The 22,205-nt window shown below is 45.4% G+C and overlaps 1 protein-coding gene across 1 annotated transcript; it reads right to left on the bottom strand.

The window, feature by feature from the left end:
* Positions 1 to 3,962: 3,962 nt before the first annotated feature.
* On the bottom strand, positions 3,963 to 15,704 carry Mpc1 (mitochondrial pyruvate carrier 1). The gene is made up of 5 exons (XM_032894686.1): positions 15,514 to 15,704; positions 8,062 to 8,065; positions 4,977 to 5,073; positions 4,657 to 4,789; positions 3,963 to 4,485 (listed from the first exon to the last, which is right to left on the bottom strand). The coding sequence occupies exons 1-5, from the start codon at positions 15,582 to 15,584 to the stop codon at positions 4,461 to 4,463; spliced, it is 330 nt and encodes a 109-aa protein (XP_032750577.1). The 5' UTR covers positions 15,585 to 15,704; the 3' UTR covers positions 3,963 to 4,460.
* Positions 15,705 to 22,205: the final 6,501 nt, after the last annotated feature.

The raw sequence follows: 22,205 nt of genomic DNA, 5'->3' as shown, positions 1-22,205 counted from the left end.
AGATGGTGTCCTTCCCATTGTTTTCTCTTTGTATCTTCCTACACTCCGCCCAATCATGTGATGTAGGCGTCCCACAAATATTTTTTGTGCGAATGAACAAGCAAAGCACTGTAATGGCAAAAGTCCACTGAAGTCATCTTGCAGCCCACATTATTCCTCTGAACAAGCTAAAGGCCCAAGGGCTTTGCTAATGACTTTCTCCAAATTATACAGCAGCTGGGAGCCTCCGCCGAAGACCCTCAGATTAACCAGCTCTTTGTAGACAGAGCCTTTTCTTCATGGATGTGGGTGGGAGGTGGCTGAGGACGGGACACACAGCCTCCTTCCCACTACCCCCAGGTCTCATTGTAAACACTAATGGAGACAGGAGGTAAGAAGCACACTGCCCTGTCCCCTTAAAACATTGAGAACATGAGGCCACTTGTTAGTCACAGTCAGAGCTGGCTGAAGGCAAGAAAGAAGTCCTCTGCTCATCCCTCTTGCTCTAGTCTACCTGAACTACCTTACTCTAAGAGCTGAGATTGTCCCAAGCTCTCATAGAGGCAGGAAGGACATCCTCGAACGACACAGTTTTTGAAGTTTTTTTTTTTATGTCCCCTACCACAACTATCAGAGTAAACGATCTATTGTTGGTCACCTCCAAGTTCAAATTTTGTGAGACCACACCGTGGCATAATTTTCCTGCAATAGCTGCAAGCTTTACTGATAGGTTTTTATGGCAAGCTCAAAGTAATTAATCAAAGGTCGAGCCCCATCTAGCATAAGCAGAGCCCTGCATTCAATGCTGAGAACCCCAGTGTCTTGAAAACAGTCAAGGCAGAGGATGTTGGAAGAGTTTCTGCTGATATGTGACGACGTGTGCTCAAGTCCCAAAAAGGGAAGTCCAGTATACAGATGGAACTATACAGAGGCAACATGCATTCCTGCACACAGGCACGCACGCGTGCGCACGCACACTCGCGCGCGCGCGCGCACGCACATGCACACACACACACACACACACACACACACACACACACACACACACGGTTACAAAGCCAGACAAGTCAACTCATTCATTCCTGCCTCTGTTCCTCTATCCCTCTTTTCTTTCTTCTCTCCATCTCCATTGCTACTTTTGTCCATGGCCTTGGAGGTCTGCTCAGGGCCTGATGTACAGGAGTCCATGTAAAGACAGGGAACAGCGAGTCCCAGGGGCCATGCCTAGCCTGAAGAGATATTCAGGATTGTCTGGAAGGACGGATTCTTGTTAAACTCCAGCCAGACAGGTGCTACTGCTACTGTTGTGAATTGTAAGCTAAATTATTTGATATGTGGGATCTGACCCCAAAGAGGCCATGACCTACAGGTTGAGAAGCCCTCCCCTAATGGAACTGGTGGCTTAGGGGAGAATATTCCGTGGCGGCTGAAAGCTACCGTGCGTCAGATGGGTGATCCTCTCAGAGCACTGGGGAATGAATGAGCAGGAAACCAGTGAGGTTTGGTGCCCGTAGGCCATGGAACATTGGCTAAACTGTTTGAGGTAAGGTGATTGTGAATTGTCTAGGTTTCATAATGAGAGTCAGGGAACACTCGGTCCATTATTGTTACAGGCGGCCTAAGAAGACAGGCAGTGAATCCTCTCCTCCAACAGCCCTTAGGGTAAAGGCAGGTCTGACTTCTAACCTCGATGGCTCCTCTCCATAGACCCCACGGCCGCTAACTTGCCAGGCCTGACGCAGCTCCTCTGCCCTCACCTGAGATGCTGCAGTGTCGGTGTGTGCCTTCTATGCATGTGACTTTAGTAATCTGATGCAGTGTCAATGTCCCCAGGTCCTATACCAGCTTGTGTTCACGCGGTCATTCACTGTTCCTTGGTAAGCTCCACACACTGAGCTAGACAACGCCCAAGAAATCTCAGGTAGAAACAGTCCAAGGAGGGTAACTGTGCTCAACTTGAGCATCTGAATGAGCACTACCCGGAGTACAGTGTGACAAGGGGCAGAAGAAACCCTGAGGAGTGTGAACAAAGAGCCAGCTGAGGTCAGAGAATTATGAAACAAAAGTCCATTGATTTCCCCTCCAGTTTCCTCTGCAGTCCCTCCAACCCCCCACAGGGCAGGACTCCCACTGTGTGGGCGGTACCCAGTTGTACAGGGTGGTTTCACAATTGTCACCTCTGTCCCAGTACTCCTGAGACAGGCATGGCGCTTGAGATTTGACAACTGGAATCAGTATCCGCTTGTAAGTTAGTCACAACACTCATTTTGTTATTGGAAATGAAAAATATTTGTAGCCCTTAATTTTAGAGACAGGATAAAGTAACATGATTTTAAGTTTGTTTACACACTTTTGGGCGCTCAGTCCGGTTGTCAGTCAGCCCCGCTCAGTTTGCAGTTTATTCCACAGCCATTCTGTAAGGGGAGGGTCTGATACTATGGTCTAGTTCCTTAATTGATTCTTGATTTGTCAATAAAGGCCGGGAGCCGATTGCTGGACGGAAGGTACAGGTGGGACTTCCGGATCCCAACAGGAAAAGGGGACATAGGGAAGGAGAGAAGGGGCCTTTCCGCCATGCTTTTGGAGGAAGGAGGATGCTGCAGTCACTGGGAGAGCTAAGGCCTGCGGCCCGTAGGCCTCCACTACAGGTGGGTAGCCAAAGACGTTTGGCAGGGGCTAATTGGAACAAGCCACTAAGCTTATGGTGGAGGGACGGAGAGAAAAAATTGGTAAAGGCACGAGTTTCCAGGCAGGAGATATTTGCACCCAGCAATTGTGCCTAGTAGGCAAGTTGTAAAGTAACCGACCTGTCTGTATGTCTGTGTCCATGAATTCAAGGGTCTCAGGTGGGAGCTGGTGGTGACACATCCCCTGCCCCTGAGCTGAGGTGGGTAGAGAGGCTGGTCCCAGGCAAAGTGGTAGCATGATTTTTAAAACTACATGCAACACCATTCCTTTAATGTCACCCTCTAGTCTCTGACACACACCACAAGGCTGAGGCCACAAGCTGTCCTGAAAAGGTTGGATCTGGATTCTAAGCCTTGAGACATACTCTCTGATCGTTTTAAAAATTAAATCCTATATTTATTTTACCCATTTGTGTGTGTGTTCAGACACACTGAGGCTTGAGTTTGGATGTGGAGAACAATTGGCAGGAGTCAGTTCTCCTTACCTTGTGGGTATGGGGAAGGTCTCCAGGCTTGACAGCAAGTGTCTTTATGCACTGAGCTCCTCACTGGCAAATAAATCTGTTTCCACTGGACTTCTGGCTCTCGTCTGCTCTTCTGTTGCTGTGTCTATGTAGCTCTGTGTTTTCAGCAGGACTCCTCTCCATGATTAGCTTTGGCAAGCTGCCCAGTCTTAAGTCACAACTTGCCCCAAAGGTTGAAAGAACAAGTCCCAAATCCATACATTTTGCAGGGGGTTGGGGGGAAGGAGGCTCAGCGGTTGAGAGCACTGACTACTCTTCCAGAGGTCCTGAGTTCAATTCCTAGCAACCACATGGTGGCTCCCCACCATCTGTAATGGGATCCGACGCCCTCTTCTGGTGTGTCTGAAGACATCTATCTACAGTGTACTCATATCCAAATATCCATTTGTTATTCTGTAACTGCACTTTAATTATATAAACAAAGCAGAAGAAATTGTTAAGCTCAATGAGATAACCCATGGCTCCCAGTGCTGGCTCTTCGGGTGTCTGAGCTAGGACAGCGGTGGACTGGGCACCATTCCCAGTGGGGCTGTCTGAGCTGTGGCTGCAGATGCAGCTTGGCAGGTAGAGCTGCCCCCTCCCTCCCCTCAGGCTTGTGCACCGTTACAGCCAGGCCTGGAGTACTCTGCAAAGGAACAGCCCCCTACAGCTCTCCACTTCTGAGGTCATAGGAACAGTTTCTAGGAGCCCTGGTTTCTCTTGAAACTATTCTTTCAGACAATACTTCTGCAGTTTCCTAACCAACACAGCAAGAGATCCAGTCACACTCAAATAGCAAATATTTAAACCATTTATTGCCATTAAGTTCAGATCTGAATTACATATGGAAAACACCGATACTTGTTATCACTGGAAATTATGTGTAGACATGTGACCAACTGAGGGTTATACTATAGTCATTAAAGAAAAAGTCAAGAATTTTGAGGACTTAAGTGCTTGTAGTTATAAAGTTTTGTTCCCTTAGATTTTTTATTACACAAATCCCAATAGATAATATACATATTACTACAGATTGCTATAGATAACATCATTCAAAATTATTAAATTAGCTGCATATTTTGAACTACTCCTGATGAAGACAAATAAAGTTTAGCATTGATAAGGCAGCCGAGAGTTGGTTTGGGGATTCTCGGCTATTCAATAATGTTGGCATGGTCATTAAAGATAGTCTTCCGTGTTTTCCCCTCAGCACGACTATTCATGCTGACGTGATCTGTGGCCGCAACAGTGGCTGGAGCACTGCCCCTTTCAAGAGCTGGTCCTTGCACTGCTAAGCAGATGGCCGCTTACTCATCCTGGAAATAATTGGAGACAATTTCAATGAGAAACAACGTCTCTTGTCAGCCCCCGCCCCCCAGGCTCTGCATGGTTTTAGAAGACAAGTTTCTACTTCATGTTAATTTTTATGTTTTTTTAAATTGAATTTCTCACCAATCCCTCAAAGTGATACATTAAAACCTGCTTACTCGTATTTGATAAGTCGTCCTCCCTGAATGAGCTGAGCGACTTCGTTTGTCACATGGCACGCAAACAGAAGCCAGTTTCGGGGTTGTACCTTGTAGGCAAATCTCATGAATGTCAGAGAATAGCAACAGAGGGCTGTAAAAACATAAAGCACAGAACATGACTATCTAGGCTACCGGGAAACAACAGTTGATACATCTAATGCCACAGGGAAAAAGAACCTTTTCCACCTCTGCACCCCTTAGCAGCCATAACATGTGCTGAGTTGTACGCAGGGCCTATGTCATGTGTAACGCCCTCCTTTTCCTCAACGCGTTCTTACCGAAAGTCATCCGCCCACTGATAATCTCTGGAGATTTCTTCATGTCATTGATAGCAGCAATGGGGAGACCCCAGTTGGCAACTGGGCCCCAGAAGTGCTGCAGTAAAGGAGAGGGGAAGAAGGGTGGGGAAGTTAGAGAGAAACCAAAAACAGCTGCATCCCACCATTTTAAACAACACAGATGTGTGAAAGGAATCCTCACCCTCATGTCTTGAGTTAACCGACTTTCGGTTTCCCTGTGAGCCAGTTCTTTCAGGGTGAGCCCAGAGCTAAGAAGGATCCAGCTGTTTGTTCAGGCTCCTTACTAATTTCCACATTACAAGCCAGCAATCTCTCATTACCCACTTAGGGAACTGAAAAATGATAGCAACTTCTTACATCATCTATTCCCACATACTTTAAACCTTGTTATAACTATTGTCTTTATGTTTCTATCTGTCAAAATGTGTTTTCCCAAATTTTCATTAAGTTATTAGTAAAATACAGAGCTTAAGTTGGATAACTTTTCTTTCCTTTTTTAAAATTAAGACTTATTTGTACATATGAGTGCTCTATCTGAATACATGCCAGCATGCCAGAGAGGGCATTGGATCCCATTACAGATGGTTGTGACCACCATGTGGTTGCTGGGAATTGAACTCAGGACCTCTGGAAGAGCAGCCAGTGCTCTTAACACTGAGTCATCTCTCCAGCCCTGGCACTTTTTTCTAAAGAAATGATACATTTTTATTTTTTTAAAGGATACATTTTTAAAGATTGATTAATTTTTTATTGTTGTTGTTTTCTTTTTCAAGAGCTGGGGCTTCTTCTCTGTGTAGCCCAGGCTGTCCTGCAACTCACTCTGTAGACCAGGCTGGCCTCAAACTCAGATCCACCTGCCTCTACCTCCTAAGTGCTGGGATCAAAGGCATGCTACACCATCATGATGTGGCTTGATTTTGTTTATTTGAGACATGGTCTTACTATGTAGCACTGGCTAGCCTAGAACTTACTATGTAGACCAGGCTAGCACCAACTCACAGAGATCCCTGTTTCTGCTGGGATAAAAGGCACACACCACCATCCTGACTTAGAAGATGTTTTAAAATTTTTGTGTGTGTATTTGTGTGTGTGGGAGGGGTATCTATAGAGCTAAGTGTGGGTGCCCTTGGAGTTCAGAAGAGGGCATCAGACACCCTGGAAACTAGTTACAAGTGGTTGTGGGCTACCCACCATGGACACTGGGAACCAAACTCAGGTCCTATGAAGAACACCTGCTTTTAACTGCTGAACCATCTCTATAGTCCAAGTAAACACATATTTTTTTAGTCTATACATGAACTTGGAAATCTACAGCCAGAGTCCCACACATGAAGACTGTTTGAAAATACTTTTGAAGTAATATTTTTAAAAAAGTATATCACTTTCCATTCTAAAACAAAATTAAGCCATTTAATAGCAGCCATGCCTAATTTATTTTCATTTCTGAGGAAAGATGTATTAAACCAATGGTTTTTGTCAACAGAATTAAAATTGTTGCATAGAGTTTGAACACATTAAACAGTGAGACTTGCCTTCTGGCTGCCATAGATTGTGACAGATACAGGCTGTGAAATACATTTGCAATCTTAAAAATCCTGCAGGAAGTGGGGAAAAGGGCAATACAAGAAAAACAATTTAGGAGTACATTTAGCATGATACGAGACTACACTGAAAGGTAAGCTAGCATGTTTAAATGTAAGGTCTGAGACTCAGGCATAGCAAGGACTGCCCAACTTTCCTCCTTTCTTTCTCTACTGGGTCTATTTCTATCTCTCTCGTTAATCTCTTTCCACCACTCTGCACTGTATGATGGTCTTGATGTCTACTTTACCATGCACAGATTGTGATCAAAGCCTGTACATTTATTCTAAGAGGGGCTTACCAGCCCTGACTACCACTAGGTATAACCTGCCTTCTGCCAAAGTAGGGACAGACAATGGCACAGATCTGAACCCATCTAGAAGCCTGAAGGTTTCCTACTTAAATGAGGGCAAATTCAAGAATAAGAAGTTTTCAATTATATGATGATATAATTTGAATTCTGAAAGCTAAGAAACACCCAGAGAACTTTATCATTGAACTACATTTAAACACATTCCCTAAAAACACAAAGGGTGCTAGGTATGACGGTATATGCCTCTAAATCCAAGCACTCTTGGCATCTACAGCAGAAAGATGGTGAGCTCAAGTCAACGAGCCAGGTATGGTAGTGCATACTTAGTCCTGGCTTTGGGAGGCAGAGGGAAGGGGAATTTCAGTTTGAGGCTAGCCTGGTCTATATATCAAGGTCCAGACCAGCCAAGACCAACCGTGTCTCAAATGACTAACTGGACAAACAAGCCGATAAATAATAAGTCAACTTGATCTACACAGTCAGTCTCTGTTACCAACAAACACACATAAGGCAGAAACTATTTCAAAAATGAATGCTTACAATGTATATTTGTTTTCTTTCTTTTTTAAGATTTATTTATTTTATGCATGAGTACTCTATCTGCATGTACATCTGCATGACAGAAGAGGGCATCAGATCCTAGCACCATGTGGTTGCTGGGAACTGAGCTTGGGACCCCTGGAAGAGCAGCCAGCACTCCTACCGTCTGAGCTATCTCTTCAGCCCTATAATGTATATTTTCTATCTGGTACAAAATTTTAATTCTCTCTTCCCTGTTCTAAATAAGTGTCTGGTCTAGGCTGTCAGAGATTAAAGTCAATTTATAGAAAAATAAGGGATTTTTGTCATTAGTATTTATCAATTACATAAAAAATGTTTTTACTTTGCAATTTTTCTCTCTGTATCAGAAAGCAAGCCATGGGAACAAGTTCCCTGCTGTGGAAAGAACCACCTCAGTGTGCTCCTTCTCTGATTGGCTGCCAGTTTCTGAGGTGACTATTGTTACAGAAGTATTGCAGGCTCCTTTCTAAACACAGGAGAGCTGTGGTCCACAGAGGTGGGACCCAGAAAAGTGCTTCACCTACAGCTTACCATCTACCGTGGGAGTCATCTCTAACTCTATGAAAGCAGAAAGTCCACAAGTGCCCAGAATGGCTACAGTTTTCTTACCGTACTATTTTGTGGAGTCATCAAGTTTCACACAGAAGAGACATGGAGGGAATAAAACAAAAAGAAAAAGAATCAGGCACTTCTAAATCATTCTAGTTCAGTTCAAACTCACATGCACTTAAGTTTTAGTCGCATGCTAGACACAGTTTGTTTTTGTCCGAGAATATAATAAATCATAGTTCACAAGTGTACTATGACACACTAACCCCCACACAAACAGTTTTTTAAAAGGAAACATATGTAATAACAGGAGAAATTAAATTTTATTCTATGAAAATAAGCTTCATCTTTAGATCTAGAAGCATAATAAAAATACAATGTGAATAAACACTTGGGCTGTATATGTAATTAAAATTTTCTGCAAGTCATCTTAACAAGACCAGGGTAAGGGGTTCACATCTATAACTCTAGCACTCAGGAGGTTCAGGCAGGAGGATTGTCAATTAGAGATTACTTAAGGATACAAAGCAAGTTTGAGACTTGAAGTACATAGTGAGACCTGGTGAGAGAGTGTGTGAGGGATACAAATTCTCAGTTATCCTAGTATGTAACACTTTAATCTGAACATGTGTCACCACCAAAATTACAATGAGCTATATACATACTTTTTGTGCTCATTGTTTGATGTCTAGTGTCAGTGTACACTTCATGAATATCTCAGTTTGGACTTGCCGCCATTCAAATGCAGGCCAGTGTGGCCAGCACAGCCTTGGAAACACTGCTGAACTTTTATAGAAATGAACTTTCACTGTCACATAAAGTTACATAAAGTTTCACTGTCTCACCAAAGGTCTGTATTCTTCTGACAACTGAAATACCTAAAGTGGCACCTGGTGTGCAAAGCAATTGTTGAATAAATTAGTGAATGCATGAAGCTATGGTGGTATTTTCCTAAATGTTGACTTTTCTATCTTTAAAAAATAAACACAAAACTTATTTTATTTTCTGAGAGACTGGGTTTCTCACTGTTCTAGAACTTGCTTTATAGATCAGGCTGGCCTCCAACTCAGATATTTGCCTGTCTCTGCCTCCTGAGTGCTGGAATTAAAGGTACGCACTACCACCAGCACCACCACTACCAGCATCACCAGCACCACCACCAGCACCAGCACCAGCACCACCACCACCACCACCAGCACCAGCATCACCACCACCACCACCACCATCACCATCTGGCTTAAAAAAAAAAAAAGATTTTTAAAACAAAAGTTTTGTAGGGCTGGAGGACAGATGGCTTAGTTAAGAGCGTCTGCTGTTTTTACAGAGGACCTAGTCCCTAGTACCTGTATACAGGCTGACAACTCTAACTCCAGTTCTAGAGGAGCCTATGCCTTCTTGTGGTTTCATGTGGGCACCTGCATACAGGTGGTACATAGATCTACTTCTGCGGGCTCACAACCATATACATTTTTAAAAAAAACTTAAAAAATAAAACAACAAAAAAATCTGAAAAATGAAGGCCAGAGAGATGACTCAGCTATTCTTCTAGAAACCAGAATAACTAATGTTCTGTAATTCTAGTTCCAGGTGATCTAATACTCTTCTGGACTCTGCAGACACCCACACATTTAGTATACACTCATTATAGACTCACATAGAACAATTTAAAAAGTACATTCTAATGTTCCATCCCTCAGGTACATACACTTTATGCGTTCTGTATATATGAAAAGCATACTTGTCCCTCCGGCCATTATATAACAGTACATGCTCCAGACAAAGATAAATTTATAAGCAACATACACATTACAACTTGACTTCTGTGGTATAATGGCAAGCATGTCTAGTTTCCAAATTATATCTTAGAGCAGTAATGATAATCATGTGGAAAATAAGCTTGAGTTTCCCTTTATTGATCATCTGATTTACTTCAGTTGAATATGAAAAAACCGCATTGCTTTCTTGGGTTGACACAGTGAACTCCAATTGTCATTGTAGAGAAACTGTTCTCTGGACTTGGAAGCTCTCTCAGACAATGTCACCAGTAGTTCTTCTGCCCTAAAAATCCTCCACTTTCTTTTTGCCCTTAACTCCTAACCCCTTTCCTGACTCAAATTTTGCCTTTCTCAGAATGTCATGCAATTGAATCCATTCTTGTTTGTTTTTTTGTTGCTGTTACAAAGAACATAGCCAAAAAAAAAAACAAAAAAAAAAAAAAACCCAACTTGGAGAGGAGTTTATTCCATATCATGGCCTACAATACACCATGAAGGGAAGTCAGAGCAAAAACTCTGACGGGAACCTAGAGGCAGAAACAGAAGCAGAACCATGGGAACACTGGTTACTGGCTGCCCTCCATAGGTTGCGCATTACTCACACAACCTAAGACCATGTGCCCAGGGGTGGCACTGCCCACAGTGGGCTGAGCCCTCCCGTATCAACCAGTAATCAAGAAAATGGACCACAGACCATTCTGATGGAGGAATTCTTCAAATGAGGTCCCCTCTCCCCAGTTGACCCTAGTTTGTGTCATTAGGCCTGAGTAAGGGTTCCCACAGGCCAGATTCGGCTACTTACAGCTCTGAGAGTCAACTAAAGATATGACATGAAGCACTTTATTCCATATAGCTGAACAGAGGAACAGGGGACTATCGTTTTAAGAGTGGCCAATAGGTTGAAGGTTCTATTGGTGAAGGAATAAAAGCAGAGACAAGATGCATTCATAACAAGCGGATGGTCAGTTGTGTTCTGGTTGAACGTTTTCTCAGGTCTGCCTCTGTATTGTCTTGCCATGGAAAATTACTGTGGTTGGTGGAGGGTGTTCAGCTCTGGCCATGAACTAATTTCTCCCACTCGAGGGGGTTAGCCTCAGTTCCATCATTGGGTGAACTGTTGGCAAGTCTCATTGTTCCTGAATTTTTGAAAATATCTTAGTTCTCCTGATCTTGGTGTTCTCAAACTTCAGAGGGGAAGAAGAAAGATTAGGTCACTTTAGGATAAACCAGCCTTGTATTACTAGTTTTAGACTAACACTCCTTAAATAATTAACATGTTTACTTGCAGAGCTGGGCAGGAATCTGACCTCAAGTCTAAGGTGGCAAAGAAGATGCATGCAATACCAGGCAAAGATGTATTTCTGTGTGTGCACATACATGTGCACATATGTGTACACCAGAAGACAACTTCAACTATCATTCCTCAGGTGCTCCCCATCTTGGTTTCTTGTTTGCATTGGCACGGAGCTTGCAAAGTGGACCTGGCACACTGGCCAGCGAACCCCAGAAATCTGCCAGTCTCCTGCCCCAGTCTTGCAGTAACAGGGGTGCCACCGTATCCAGGCCAACCCCCTTTTTGAGACGGGGTGTCTATGGTAGTTTGAGTATGCTTGGTCCAGCGAGTGGCGCCAGCGAGAGGAAGTGTCACTGTAGAGGTGGGCTTTGAGAGCTTCCTCCGAGCTGCCTGAGGATGCCAGTCTTTCCCCAGTGGCCTTCAGATAAAGATGTAAAACTCAGCTCCCACGGCACTATGCCTGCCATGCTTCCCACCATCCTGATGACGGACTGAACCTCTGAAACTGTAAGTAAGCCAGCCCCAATTAAATGTTGTCCTTTACAAGAGTTGCCTTGGTCACGCTGTCTTCAATGGAAACCTTAATTAAAACAGTCTCATTGTGCACCCTTGGCTAGTCTGGAATTCATAGCTGTTGTACACACCAGGCTATCTCTGAACTTGAAGAGACTCACCTGCCTCTGTAGTACTCCCAAGTACTAGGTTTAAGGAGGTATGCCTCCTACCCAGCTTCACGTCAGCTCTTTTTAATGTTCTAAAGATCAATTTTGTCTTAGTTAGCATTTGTATTACTGTGATAAGTGATAAATCACCATGAATACATGAGTACACATCCAGGTAATGGTCCATCATCCAAGGCAGTCAGGGAAATTCAAGTAAAGCAGGGGCCTTCAGTAAAGGGAGGAGCTGGTGCAGAAGCCAGTCATGGAGGCGTGCTGCTTCCTAGCCTGTTACCTCTGGCTTGCTCAGCCTGCTTTCCTTTAGAGCCCAGACCCACCAGCCCACAGGTGGCTCTAGCCACAATAGACTTGGCCCCCCTACATCAATTACCAATTAAGAGAATGCCTTACAAGCTTACTCCAACTGTGTTACAGAGACATTTTCTCAGTCAGGTTCCCTCCTCCAGCTTCTATTAAGTTAACATAAAAACTAGCCAGCACAAAATTCAACTATCACCCCAGGCGAACGCAACCTTTTATCCTGCTTTCAGTTGCCCACTGGACAGCTATTTGCAGACTAAGAGCTTTCAGCAAAAGCAACCCTAAATCCTGATTACAGACTCATGTATTATTTGCTATTTTCAAATTGACTTATTTCATTTAATAATCTGAGCTTAAATTTCCTACATGTCTTTTTTATTTCATAGCTCATTTCCTTTGGGCAGTAAACAATATTCTACTGTCTGGATGTACCATTAACCACGCACCCACTCCCAACAAGACAAATTGTTTGATGTTCAGTTTGGGCAATTATGCATAAAGCTGCCATAAACAGCCAAATGTAGATCCCAGTGTGAACATAAATCTTAAGTTCTCCATTTATATCAAGGAGTATGATTTCTGATGTACAATTGGAGGTCAAGTTTTTCAAGAAAGGCTGAGCCATCCTCCAGAGCAGCTGTACCATTTGTATTCCCAGGAGCAGTGGAGAGATCTTGTGGCTCCAACACAGCTCCAGGGCTTGCACGGTCAATGTTGAGACCGTGCCCAATCAATACTGGGCAGCTATTACAGTAAGTGCATTGCCATATTTCAATACTTTGATGTGCATTTACATGATAGCATGGACTGAGCAGCAACTTTTTGTGTGCTTATGTGCTGCTTTCTGTGCGCCTTTCCATGGTGTCTGTTAAAACATGTAGCCCCTTTCAATATAGTTGTCTTAGGAAGTCCAGATATTTTGGATAATAGTCCTTTATCAGTCTTTTTCAAATACTTGTTTTCTTTTTTTTTTTCCGGAGCTGGGGACCGAACCCAGGGCCTTGCGCTTCCTAGGCAAGCGCTCTACCACTGAGCTAAATCCCCAACCCAAATACTTGTTTTCTATTTCACATTTTAATTGTTTCCTGACACCGGGTCCCCTCCTGTAGCCCAGGCTCATTTGGAATTCGCAGTCGTCTCACCTCTACATCCTGAGTATGGCATTTACAGGCACGACCTGAGTGTACAGCTGAGCACTGTAGTCCTAATGAAGGCTGGCCCACCCATTCTTTCTTTCATGGATCATGCCTGTGACAGTCTATCTAAAGAGTCATTGCCAAATCCAGGTAATTTAAATTTCCTATAGATTTGTATTCTATAGTTTGCGTTTCATGTTTTAACCTTTAAGTTGGGTAATTTTTTTTGTTAAAGACATAGGATGTGTCTAACTGTTTTGTTTTAACTTGGATGACCAGTTGCTCAGTGCCATTTGTTGAAGGTTATCTTTGTTACATTGTTTTGTCTTTGCTCCTTGGTTAATGTTTGGTTGACTGTACTTCTGTGTGCTTACTTATGACCTGTCTGTTTCTGTGCCACTGACCTGTTTGTCTATTCCAGTGTTAGAAGCACAGACTACTGCACTGATTCTCTAAGTCAGGGAGAATGGACATCTTGAAAATAGTCTTTCCATCCATGGACATGAAGTAGTTCCTCTCCACTTGATACCTTCGTTATCTTTTATGTTTTTTTTTTTTTTAAATAGCTCTTACATATTGTTTTGCTAGGTTTTTATCTACATCTATTTCATTTAGGGACAAGGTATGTAGCTTAATGGTAGAATGTATGTTTAACATGCACAAGGCCCTGGACTCATCACCCTCCAGCCTTTGAATGTGATAATGTAAATTACATTGTATTTGAACTTCAAATTGCATTTATTAGTTGAAAGTATGCAGGAAAGCAATCGATGCCTGTTCTGGCCTTCACAGGCACATATACTCAGGCACACATCAAACACATAAAATAAACAAAACAAAACAAAAACAAAAACAAAACCGAGGGCTAAGAGTATATATAACTTTGTAGGCCTTGAAAGGCACAGGACCCGAGTGAAAAAAGAACTACTAAGAAAACTATTAGAGGGTTGGGGATTTAGCTCAGTGGTAGAGCAAAAGGCCCTGGGTTCGGTCCCCAGCTCCGAAAAAAAAAGAAAAGAAAAGAAAAGAAAAAAGAAAACTATTAGAAACCTAGAAAGTTCTTGATTTGAGAGTCTTATAAAAAACCAGGTGCAGCAGCATGGTGCGCTGGGGGTTGAAGGTTCAAACTGAGTCCAAACATGAAGGTAGGTCCCAGGAAAATAGAAGCTCCTCTTCTCAAAGGAAAAGACATACTTATCAAGATGGTGAAGACTGATGGGTAAGACAGTTATAGAAACTCCACGCACTAAATATATACTATTAACTACAATACTACAGTAGACCAGCTGGCCTTGAACTCAAGAGATCCTCCGGCTTCTGCCTCTCTTGTGCTGGGATTAAAGGCATTTGCCACCACTGCCAGGCTCAGTATTGACTACTGAAAAGGAAATTAAAAAGCAGCACTCCACTTATCTAACTTTAAAAATCACAAGAAAATAAAAAACTATGTTTGGAAATACTGTAATATTTTTTAGTTTTGTGAGATACTTATAAATAGAACGAGGCACTGCAAGATTATAACTGAAAAACTCTGGAAAGGGCTTCTTTAATCTCTCAATGTCAAGCTCCTCGGGACACACACCTTGCAAATAAAAGCCCGCTCTCAGATGCACTGCGTGGTTGTGACTGATCAACAGTGGTCGTCTCTTCCCCCTTCCCCACGCACCCATCAAACGGAAAAAAATAAATAAATAAACGACCTCGGTGCTGCGAATTCTAGCTCCCATTACCCGGCTCCCGGCACATTCCAGCACCGCTTCCGCCAAGTCTCGGGCCCGTGACGATGGGGAGACGAAGAGGGGGGATGGTAGCACCCAGTGTCCCCACGTCAACCCATACAAGGGCACCCTGCCTGTCTGCCTGCCCAGGAGCGGTATTCGCCGGGTCACGAGCCGCAGCGGCGTCCCTGCAGTCAACACCGCGTCCTTCTGCGTCTGTCAAGGACTGGAACTCCGTTCCCTGTCACCTGCCATTCCCTACGTCGTCCTGCCCAGAAGCGTTGTCCCCTCGGTCACCTGCTGTCCCCTCTGACACGGATTGGGGCGGAGTCCCCACAGTCTTTCAGTTCGCGGGGCAGAAGCTCTGTACCCTGTCACCTGCCATTCCCTAGGTCGCCTTCCCTAAGAGCACTGTACCCTCAGTCACCTGCTGTCCCCTCTGGCACGGGTGGGAGCACCGTCCCTTCAGTAGCCTAAGTCATGGGTGGAAGCGCCGTCCCTTCGGGCACAGGTAGGAGCGCGTTCCGCCGGTGCACGGCTCTGCTTGGCACCTCGCCGCAGGGTTGTCCCACGGCGGTCGTCTCCCCCACAACCTACCCGGACGCTCACCTCATGAGATAGTCCCGGAAGTCCTTGCTCCGGACATAGTCCGCCGCTTTGCGCACCAGAGCTCCAGCCATGGCCGTGCTGTTGGCGGTGAAGCCGCTTCCTAGACAGATGACACCAGGGTCCACCCGGCCGGCTGAGGCCCTCTGCGCTCTCACCCCCGCTCCTGCCTCACGACAACCAGAGAAGCCTTACGGCCGCTCGGCGCTCCGCCAATGAGGACGCGCTAGGCCGCAGCGCGCGGCCATGATTGGCTGGCGCTGTCGACACACCCCTCGCCTGCCCTCGGGGCGGCGCGCGCCGCGGGGCTGCCGTCGTAAAAGGCCCGAGCGGCCAGGACGGCTGGCAGTTGCTAGGGGCTGCGAGGGTGACACTCCTCTGCCTGGGGGCCCTGGGCAGGCAGGCATGCGGGGTTTCTGAGGGGCGCGGCGTGCAGGTCGGGCTCCCGTCACTCCGCGCCGGTCCCTTTGCCCCACGGGCGACTGCACAGTGGCAGTGAGATTCTGCAAACCGGTGGCTACCGGCTTGGGAAGAATTCACAGAGTGCAGAGGAGGGAGGCAGTTAAAAATAGCTGGGAACCTCAGTCTCCAGAAGTGTGACTGCCCACATTGTGGAAAGCACAGGTTACGTAAGTCCCCCCCGAGCCCGCATACTGCAAGAGCGTTTGCTGGGACACCGGCACAGACTCAGAGCCACGCCCCAGACATGGCGGGGGGGGGGCAGAATGCAGAGCGAGTTGAGCTGGAGGAAATGAGAAGGGCCTGGCCACATTTCCTGTCACCACCACCAACCCTGAGGAAAGGAAAAGCAGTCGAATTCCTTGGTTTTTAAATCAGATCGCAAGAAGAACACAACTGCCTTCAATCCTCACTATGGAGAAAAGCCGCTCTTAGCCACACCTGAGTAGGCCTCCCATACCTGCTCGTTAAAACCTGTCCCCCTGCAAAAGTCTTTGTTTACAAAAAGCAGACTGAAAAAGACATCCTCCCCCGCTCCCCCTTTTAGGGCTGTACAGCAGGGACTGAAGAGTTCTTGCCAGGTTTGCTCCGGAAGCTCTGGCTAGGTTCCATCCCAGGCACTGCCATAAACCGGGTGGGGTGGTGGGAAGTTCAAGGTCACCACTGAGTCCTTAGGGTGGGGGTTGGGATGAACGCTATTAAGCGAATGGTAATCTGTGGGTTTCCCCCTTTTGCGTAGAGCAAATATGTGCAGCTTTTCTCAGATTTCATTTTTGCCGGTTTATTCTAACAACCTTCTGAGAGAGTAGAAGGGGACTCTTAGGAAATCCGAACTTGAAGCTGGATTTGGTGGCACTTGACTTTGATCCCAGCACTGCAGAAGCAGAGGCAGGAGGATTTGAGTTTGAGGCCAGCCTGGTCTATAGATCTAGTTCTGTATCCCTGGCTACTCAGAGAAACCCTGTCTCAAACAAAATTAAAAAAGAACAACAAAAGCACAATGTGGGGATTATGTCCCCAAACAAGGAAACTTGGCTAATTAAGAATGCTTGGGGGCAGGGGGGTGGGGGTGTTGGGGTTGGGGATTCAGCTCAGTGGTAGAGCGCTTGCCTAGCAAGCACAAGGCCCTGGGTTCGGTCCCCAGCTCCGAAAAAAAGAAAAAAAAAAGAATGCTTCTGGGGAATATGGACTCTGGAAAGCACTGGCAGAAATGGATATAGGAAGGTAAACCAAGCACTCACGGGAATGCTTAAATATTAATAATGGGCATTCCCTTTGCCCCAGCAATTTCCTTTCGAGAGCTGTCCCTGGATAGGCTAGTTTGTGAAGCTTGTTTTAATATGGAAACAATCCTCAAGGGGCTCCAGCTTGTGTGGGGATGGGTAACTCAGCAGTGAGATATGGAGAAAGGAGGACCAGGAGTTCAAGAATGGCCTGGGCTCCATGACATCCCGTCTCAACTAGCTGCAAACTAGTAATAAGCCAGGCTCGGAGGTGCACGCTTTTAGTCCTAACAGGTGGGAGGCAGAGGCAGGCAGACCTCTATGAATTCTGACGCCAGTCTGGTTTAGATATCCAAGAAAACAGGAGTTATTTATGTTTTGGTGTTAAGTAATTATAGTATTTATTTGCAGGGAAAATGTGGTGGACTGTTGTGTAAAGTATACTACTCATTTGTGCATAGGGATGTCTGTGTGTGCAAAGATATTGGGACAACATTGCAGTGGCTACCCCTAAGTGTAACAGAAGGGATATGAGATGGAGAAAAGTAATTTTTTTTTCTTATTGTATAGCCCTGTCTGGCCTGGAACTCATGACAATCCTCCTGTCCATCCTCTGAAAAAAGTTTTCTTTACAATCCGGGCATGGTGGAGAACCCCTCTAATCCTAGAACTCAGGAGGCACATCTCTGAGCTTGAGGCTAGCCTGGTCTACATAGTGAGTTCCAGGACAGCTAGAGCTTCATAGCGAGCATGTATGTATGTATATATGTATGTATCCATCCATCCATCTCTAAATAAATAAAATATATATGTTTCATTGTATGAATAGAATAATGCTTCTGAGTGTTTTCTAGATTTATAAACACATTTGAGAGACTAAGCTGCAAGGATGGGAAGTTAGTTCACACCAGGTCGGGCACAACTGTAAAATTCTAGGTAGCTTAATGTCTGAGTTATGATACCCACAGCAACCAAGAAAGTTCTGCTGTAGCCTATGCCTATACATGTCAATACCCTGGTTGTTGGGAAGCATGAGGGAAGGTACTGGTTGTGGGTGGAGAGAGATGCTGCCAGAGCCATGTGGGTTACCTCCCTGTGAGCTATTGACCCTAGGAGGCCCTAGATGTTCCACAACTGATCAAGGCTATTGCCACTGCTACTGGTTGCTTGCCAGAGTTAGATAGTAAAGTCCAATTGCTGGAGACACCACACACTTTGGTTGTAAGACTTGGATCTATAAAGCTGGAACTGAACTAGAAATGCTCCCTATCTGCTGACTAGCTTTCACAGTGCTAGAAGGTGTCCTGACCACTGAGGAGATTTATGGTCCAAAGCTCTACTCAGCTGCGGACACTGCATGCTGCACCATGAAAATGCCACACAAGGTATGGCATGTCATAGTGGTACGAATTTTCATGGGCACAACCAACTTTCTGATTGGTCTTGAGGACCGTGTAAGCTCACACAAAAACATATGGCTGGGATCATAGTGTGCTAGGTCACTTTATGTCAACTTGACACAAGCTAAAGTCTGAGAAGGGAACCTCAACTAAGAAAATGCCTCCTTAAGATTGGGCTGTAGGCATGCCTGCAGGGCACTTTCTTAAGTAGTTATTGGTGGTGGACCATTGTGGGTGGTGCCATCCCTAGGCTTGTTGTCCTGGATTTTGTAAGAAAGCAGGCTGAGCAAGCCAGTAAGCAGCACCCATCCATGGCCTCTGCATCCGCTCCTGCCCTTGTAGAAATTATTTAATCTCAATCCAGCTTCTACCCTGCCTTTGATCATTCAGTTCCTAGAATGATTCCACACAACTCTTATTATTATACTAAGCCTTAATCAGCACTGGAGCTGGGCAGATATCTACTCTCTATGCTATTAGAATCTATAATCTCATTAATAACCTGGGATTATAATTCACCATGTTTTGTCTGGGCGGCTCAACTTCAATTGGCCAGTCCTTCTTTTATGATTCACCTAACTCATGGTGTCTTCCTCCTCTCCTTCTCCTCATGGTTCTCCTCAGACCCAAGCCCAGGAACCCCAAGCCCTGCCTATCTCAATTCTGCCCAGCTATAGGGTAGAGGCATCTTTATTCACCAATTAGGGATAACTTGGGGGCCAAGATCACTTGGATCTACATGGGAATTCTCTCATCTTTGGGGGCAACCAGGCCTTGGGGGCCAATATTTAGCATTATAGTACATTGCAAAAGACCCAACCTCAACAGCTCCTGACCTGTTTGATTGAGTTCCTGTCTGGTTTCCTTCAGTGATGACCAGTCACGTGGAAATGTAAGCAGAATAAACCATTTTCTTCACAACCTGTCCTGGTGCTTCATCAGTGATGTCTGCTTGCAAGACAACATCGAGAGTGGGTCTGCTGACTGACTGTTTACATTGCCTTAGGGGAGGATGGGACAAAGAAAGTCACTGGAGCCTCCCAGGAGACTCCAACTGCTCCTTCCTGTCTTCTTGCAGCCATTTGTATGCAGTTCTGCCTTAACTGGACTTCTCCAGGTCTCAGAATGGGGTGGACTATACAGGCTGGAGAAAGGCAAGTGAAGGAGGACCCCCATCTGTGTCACTGTGGGGAAGCTGTCATCCTCTGATACTGTTTCCTACACTCACCCATGCTTCCTAAGTCCAACAAACTCATTGGTTCCCAGGTTGGACTTAAGTGGAATTATACTTATATTGTCTTTAGGGCCTTATAAGAAGAGGTAGACCTAGTTTATATCTCCCCAGGAAAGCAATTCTCAAAACACCAGCACTGACCTAACTTCCTTCTAACTAGTCTTACCCCTTAAAGATTCTACTGACTCCATAGCAGAAAGTTGGGGTCAGAGCTCTCAACACATGGACCTCTGGGACCTTCCTGATCCACGCAGTTGCAACCAATTCACATTAGAGAATAGAAGACAAGTGCTTAGTGACATTACAGACAGAAAACACCTTTGAGAATGAGTATTGTTGACAGGCTTTGATAGAACCACATGCATTTTCTCTAAGCTGTGAAAGTACATGGACATACACTATTGCAAACCTATGATAACACCTACCCCATGGTATTGAAAGAGCGTACCCCTAAACGGGGGACATGTCTCTCGCTCCAATTGTGGGATGGGGTGCCCCCAGGAACCACGAGTAGCCATTCTTGATGTAAAAGCACGAGGTAGCTTTTTATTAATGAGATCCCGGTCTTAAGCGGGATCCCGGTCGACACGTGATCTCACACTGAGACAGAGGGAATCACCGAGCTTCCAAACTCGGGGTTTATATAGGGGCATTCATGGGGTTACACATGATTGGTCAATTCAAATGGTGCACAGTTACTTTCGGCGCGAAATTACATCAGCAAGGTGTACGTGCTCTCTAGCAGCTTGGCAGGCAGGTGGGGTGGCTCATCTCACTCAGGGAGGTGAAGGAAGGGGAGGGGGTGGCTACAGATGGTCAATGTCCTTGGGGCTGATAGCTGGTTTGGCAAGTCCTATCTCTGGCTCTCCTTCAGGCACGTCCGGCCCTGCACATCCGGACTCTGACAATGAGTAACCTTTTTAAAACTCTAGTTCTACAGTATGATGGGGTCAAGTCTATGCAGACTAGGAGGCAAAGGTCCTTGGTTAGTAGTAGTACTTTTGAGACAGGGTCTCAGGCTGACATCCAGTCATGTAACCTAGGACGACCTAGAGCTTCTGAATCTACTGTCTTTATCTCCCAAGTACATGCCTAGTTTATGCAGTGCTGCGGATTAAACCTAGGATTTTGTCCATGCCTAGCAAACACTCTACTACTGAGTCACCCCAGTTAGTCCTCTGTCACCAGTGGCATTATGAAGAGCTCCTATGTACTTACCAGCATCACGCATGTGAGGTTTCCCCACATCATGACAACTCAGAACATGGCTGTAACCAAGTGCCATGGCTTCTTAAGTAAAACTAAACTTTTATAGGACGAGTGAGGAGATTCCCCTGCAAGGGCTCTTAGACTGACAGCTGCTGGGCTTGAACCCAGGACCCTGTGCATGCTAAATATATACTCGTCATAAGCTGCACCCCGAACCTCAAAACCTCAGTATATATCTGGTGTTTAAGGACCAGATCAGGATCACTGGTGAATCTGTCACCTCATGCATTCATCAGCTCTGTGTGTCAGAGTCTGAAAACATTTTCCTATGTCGTTAAAAATGTTTTTATCCAGGGATCATGGTGCATCCCAGCAGTGGGAAGGCAGAGTCAGACAGAGCTTTAAAATCGAGGTCAACCTGGTCTATATAGTTAGCTTTGGACCAGCCAGGGTTACACAATAGATTCTGTCTCAAAAAAGGGTACTTCGCATAGTGCTGGGAGAGCGCTCAGGGCCTTTGTCGTTGTTATGTCCTGTGTTCATGTCCCCAAAGGGAAGTAACTGTGAAATGACCGGTGTACCTGTGTTGTTTCTGCTTCCTTCAGCTCTTCCATATCTGCTGCAAACCATCTGCTTCGCCCATGAGAACACTTTAGAGCAAAGTGTGGCCTGAAGGATCCCAGACTAGAAAATAAAGCCACTTAAAATGGGGGCGGTAAGTTGCTTGTGCCCTGGTGAATTATTGCACACACACTTGCCTTCCTTCTCTGTCTCTGTCCCAGGTTCTTGTTCTTACCCCACAGACACGTCACAAAAGAAGGCTCTCTCAGGCAGGCAGCTTTGTGAATGAATGGCAGAGAGACAAAAGACCCCCAAGCACCCCCAGTCCACGGTCACTATGGAGGAACTTATGTACTAGTCAGTAAATGCTAAAAATCCCCCATTGAGAACTCAGGGGGACTAGATCATGGCACAGTGCAGGCCTCTCATCCAAGCCCCGTAGTCCACTTTAGTTCCCACCCAGACACGGCCAGTGTCCTCAGGAGCTCAGGCAGAAAGGGGAGCTTCCTGATCATGTATGTAGGAAGCCTGCTTGCATCAGAATGTTTGTTAGTGGAGTTTCTCCAGGAGACTCGGTGATCTGAGGGTCTGAGAACAGTCTGCATCCAA

This window comes from Rattus rattus, chromosome 2, assembly GCF_011064425.1.
Source record: "Rattus rattus isolate New Zealand chromosome 2, Rrattus_CSIRO_v1, whole genome shotgun sequence".
Lineage (NCBI taxonomy): Eukaryota > Metazoa > Chordata > Mammalia > Rodentia > Muridae > Rattus > Rattus rattus.
Note: the sequence above shows the minus strand (reverse complement) of the source record. Positions and strands in the feature narration are given on the sequence as shown.

Excerpts from the sequence above, each read along its gene's own strand:
- Mpc1 (XM_032894686.1), bottom strand. The coding sequence starts at position 15,584 with ATGGCTGGAGCTCTGGTGCGCAAAGCGGCGGACTATGTCCGGAGCAAG. Across the intron at positions 4,790-4,976 it reads CAGTGGGCGGATGACTTTCG|CCCTCTGTTGCTATTCTCTG; the intron begins GTAAGAACGCGT and ends ATGTTTTTACAG. Across the intron at positions 4,486-4,656 it reads GGACGACTTATCAAATACGA|GATGAGTAAGCGGCCATCTG; the intron begins GTAAGCAGGTTT and ends AATTATTTCCAG.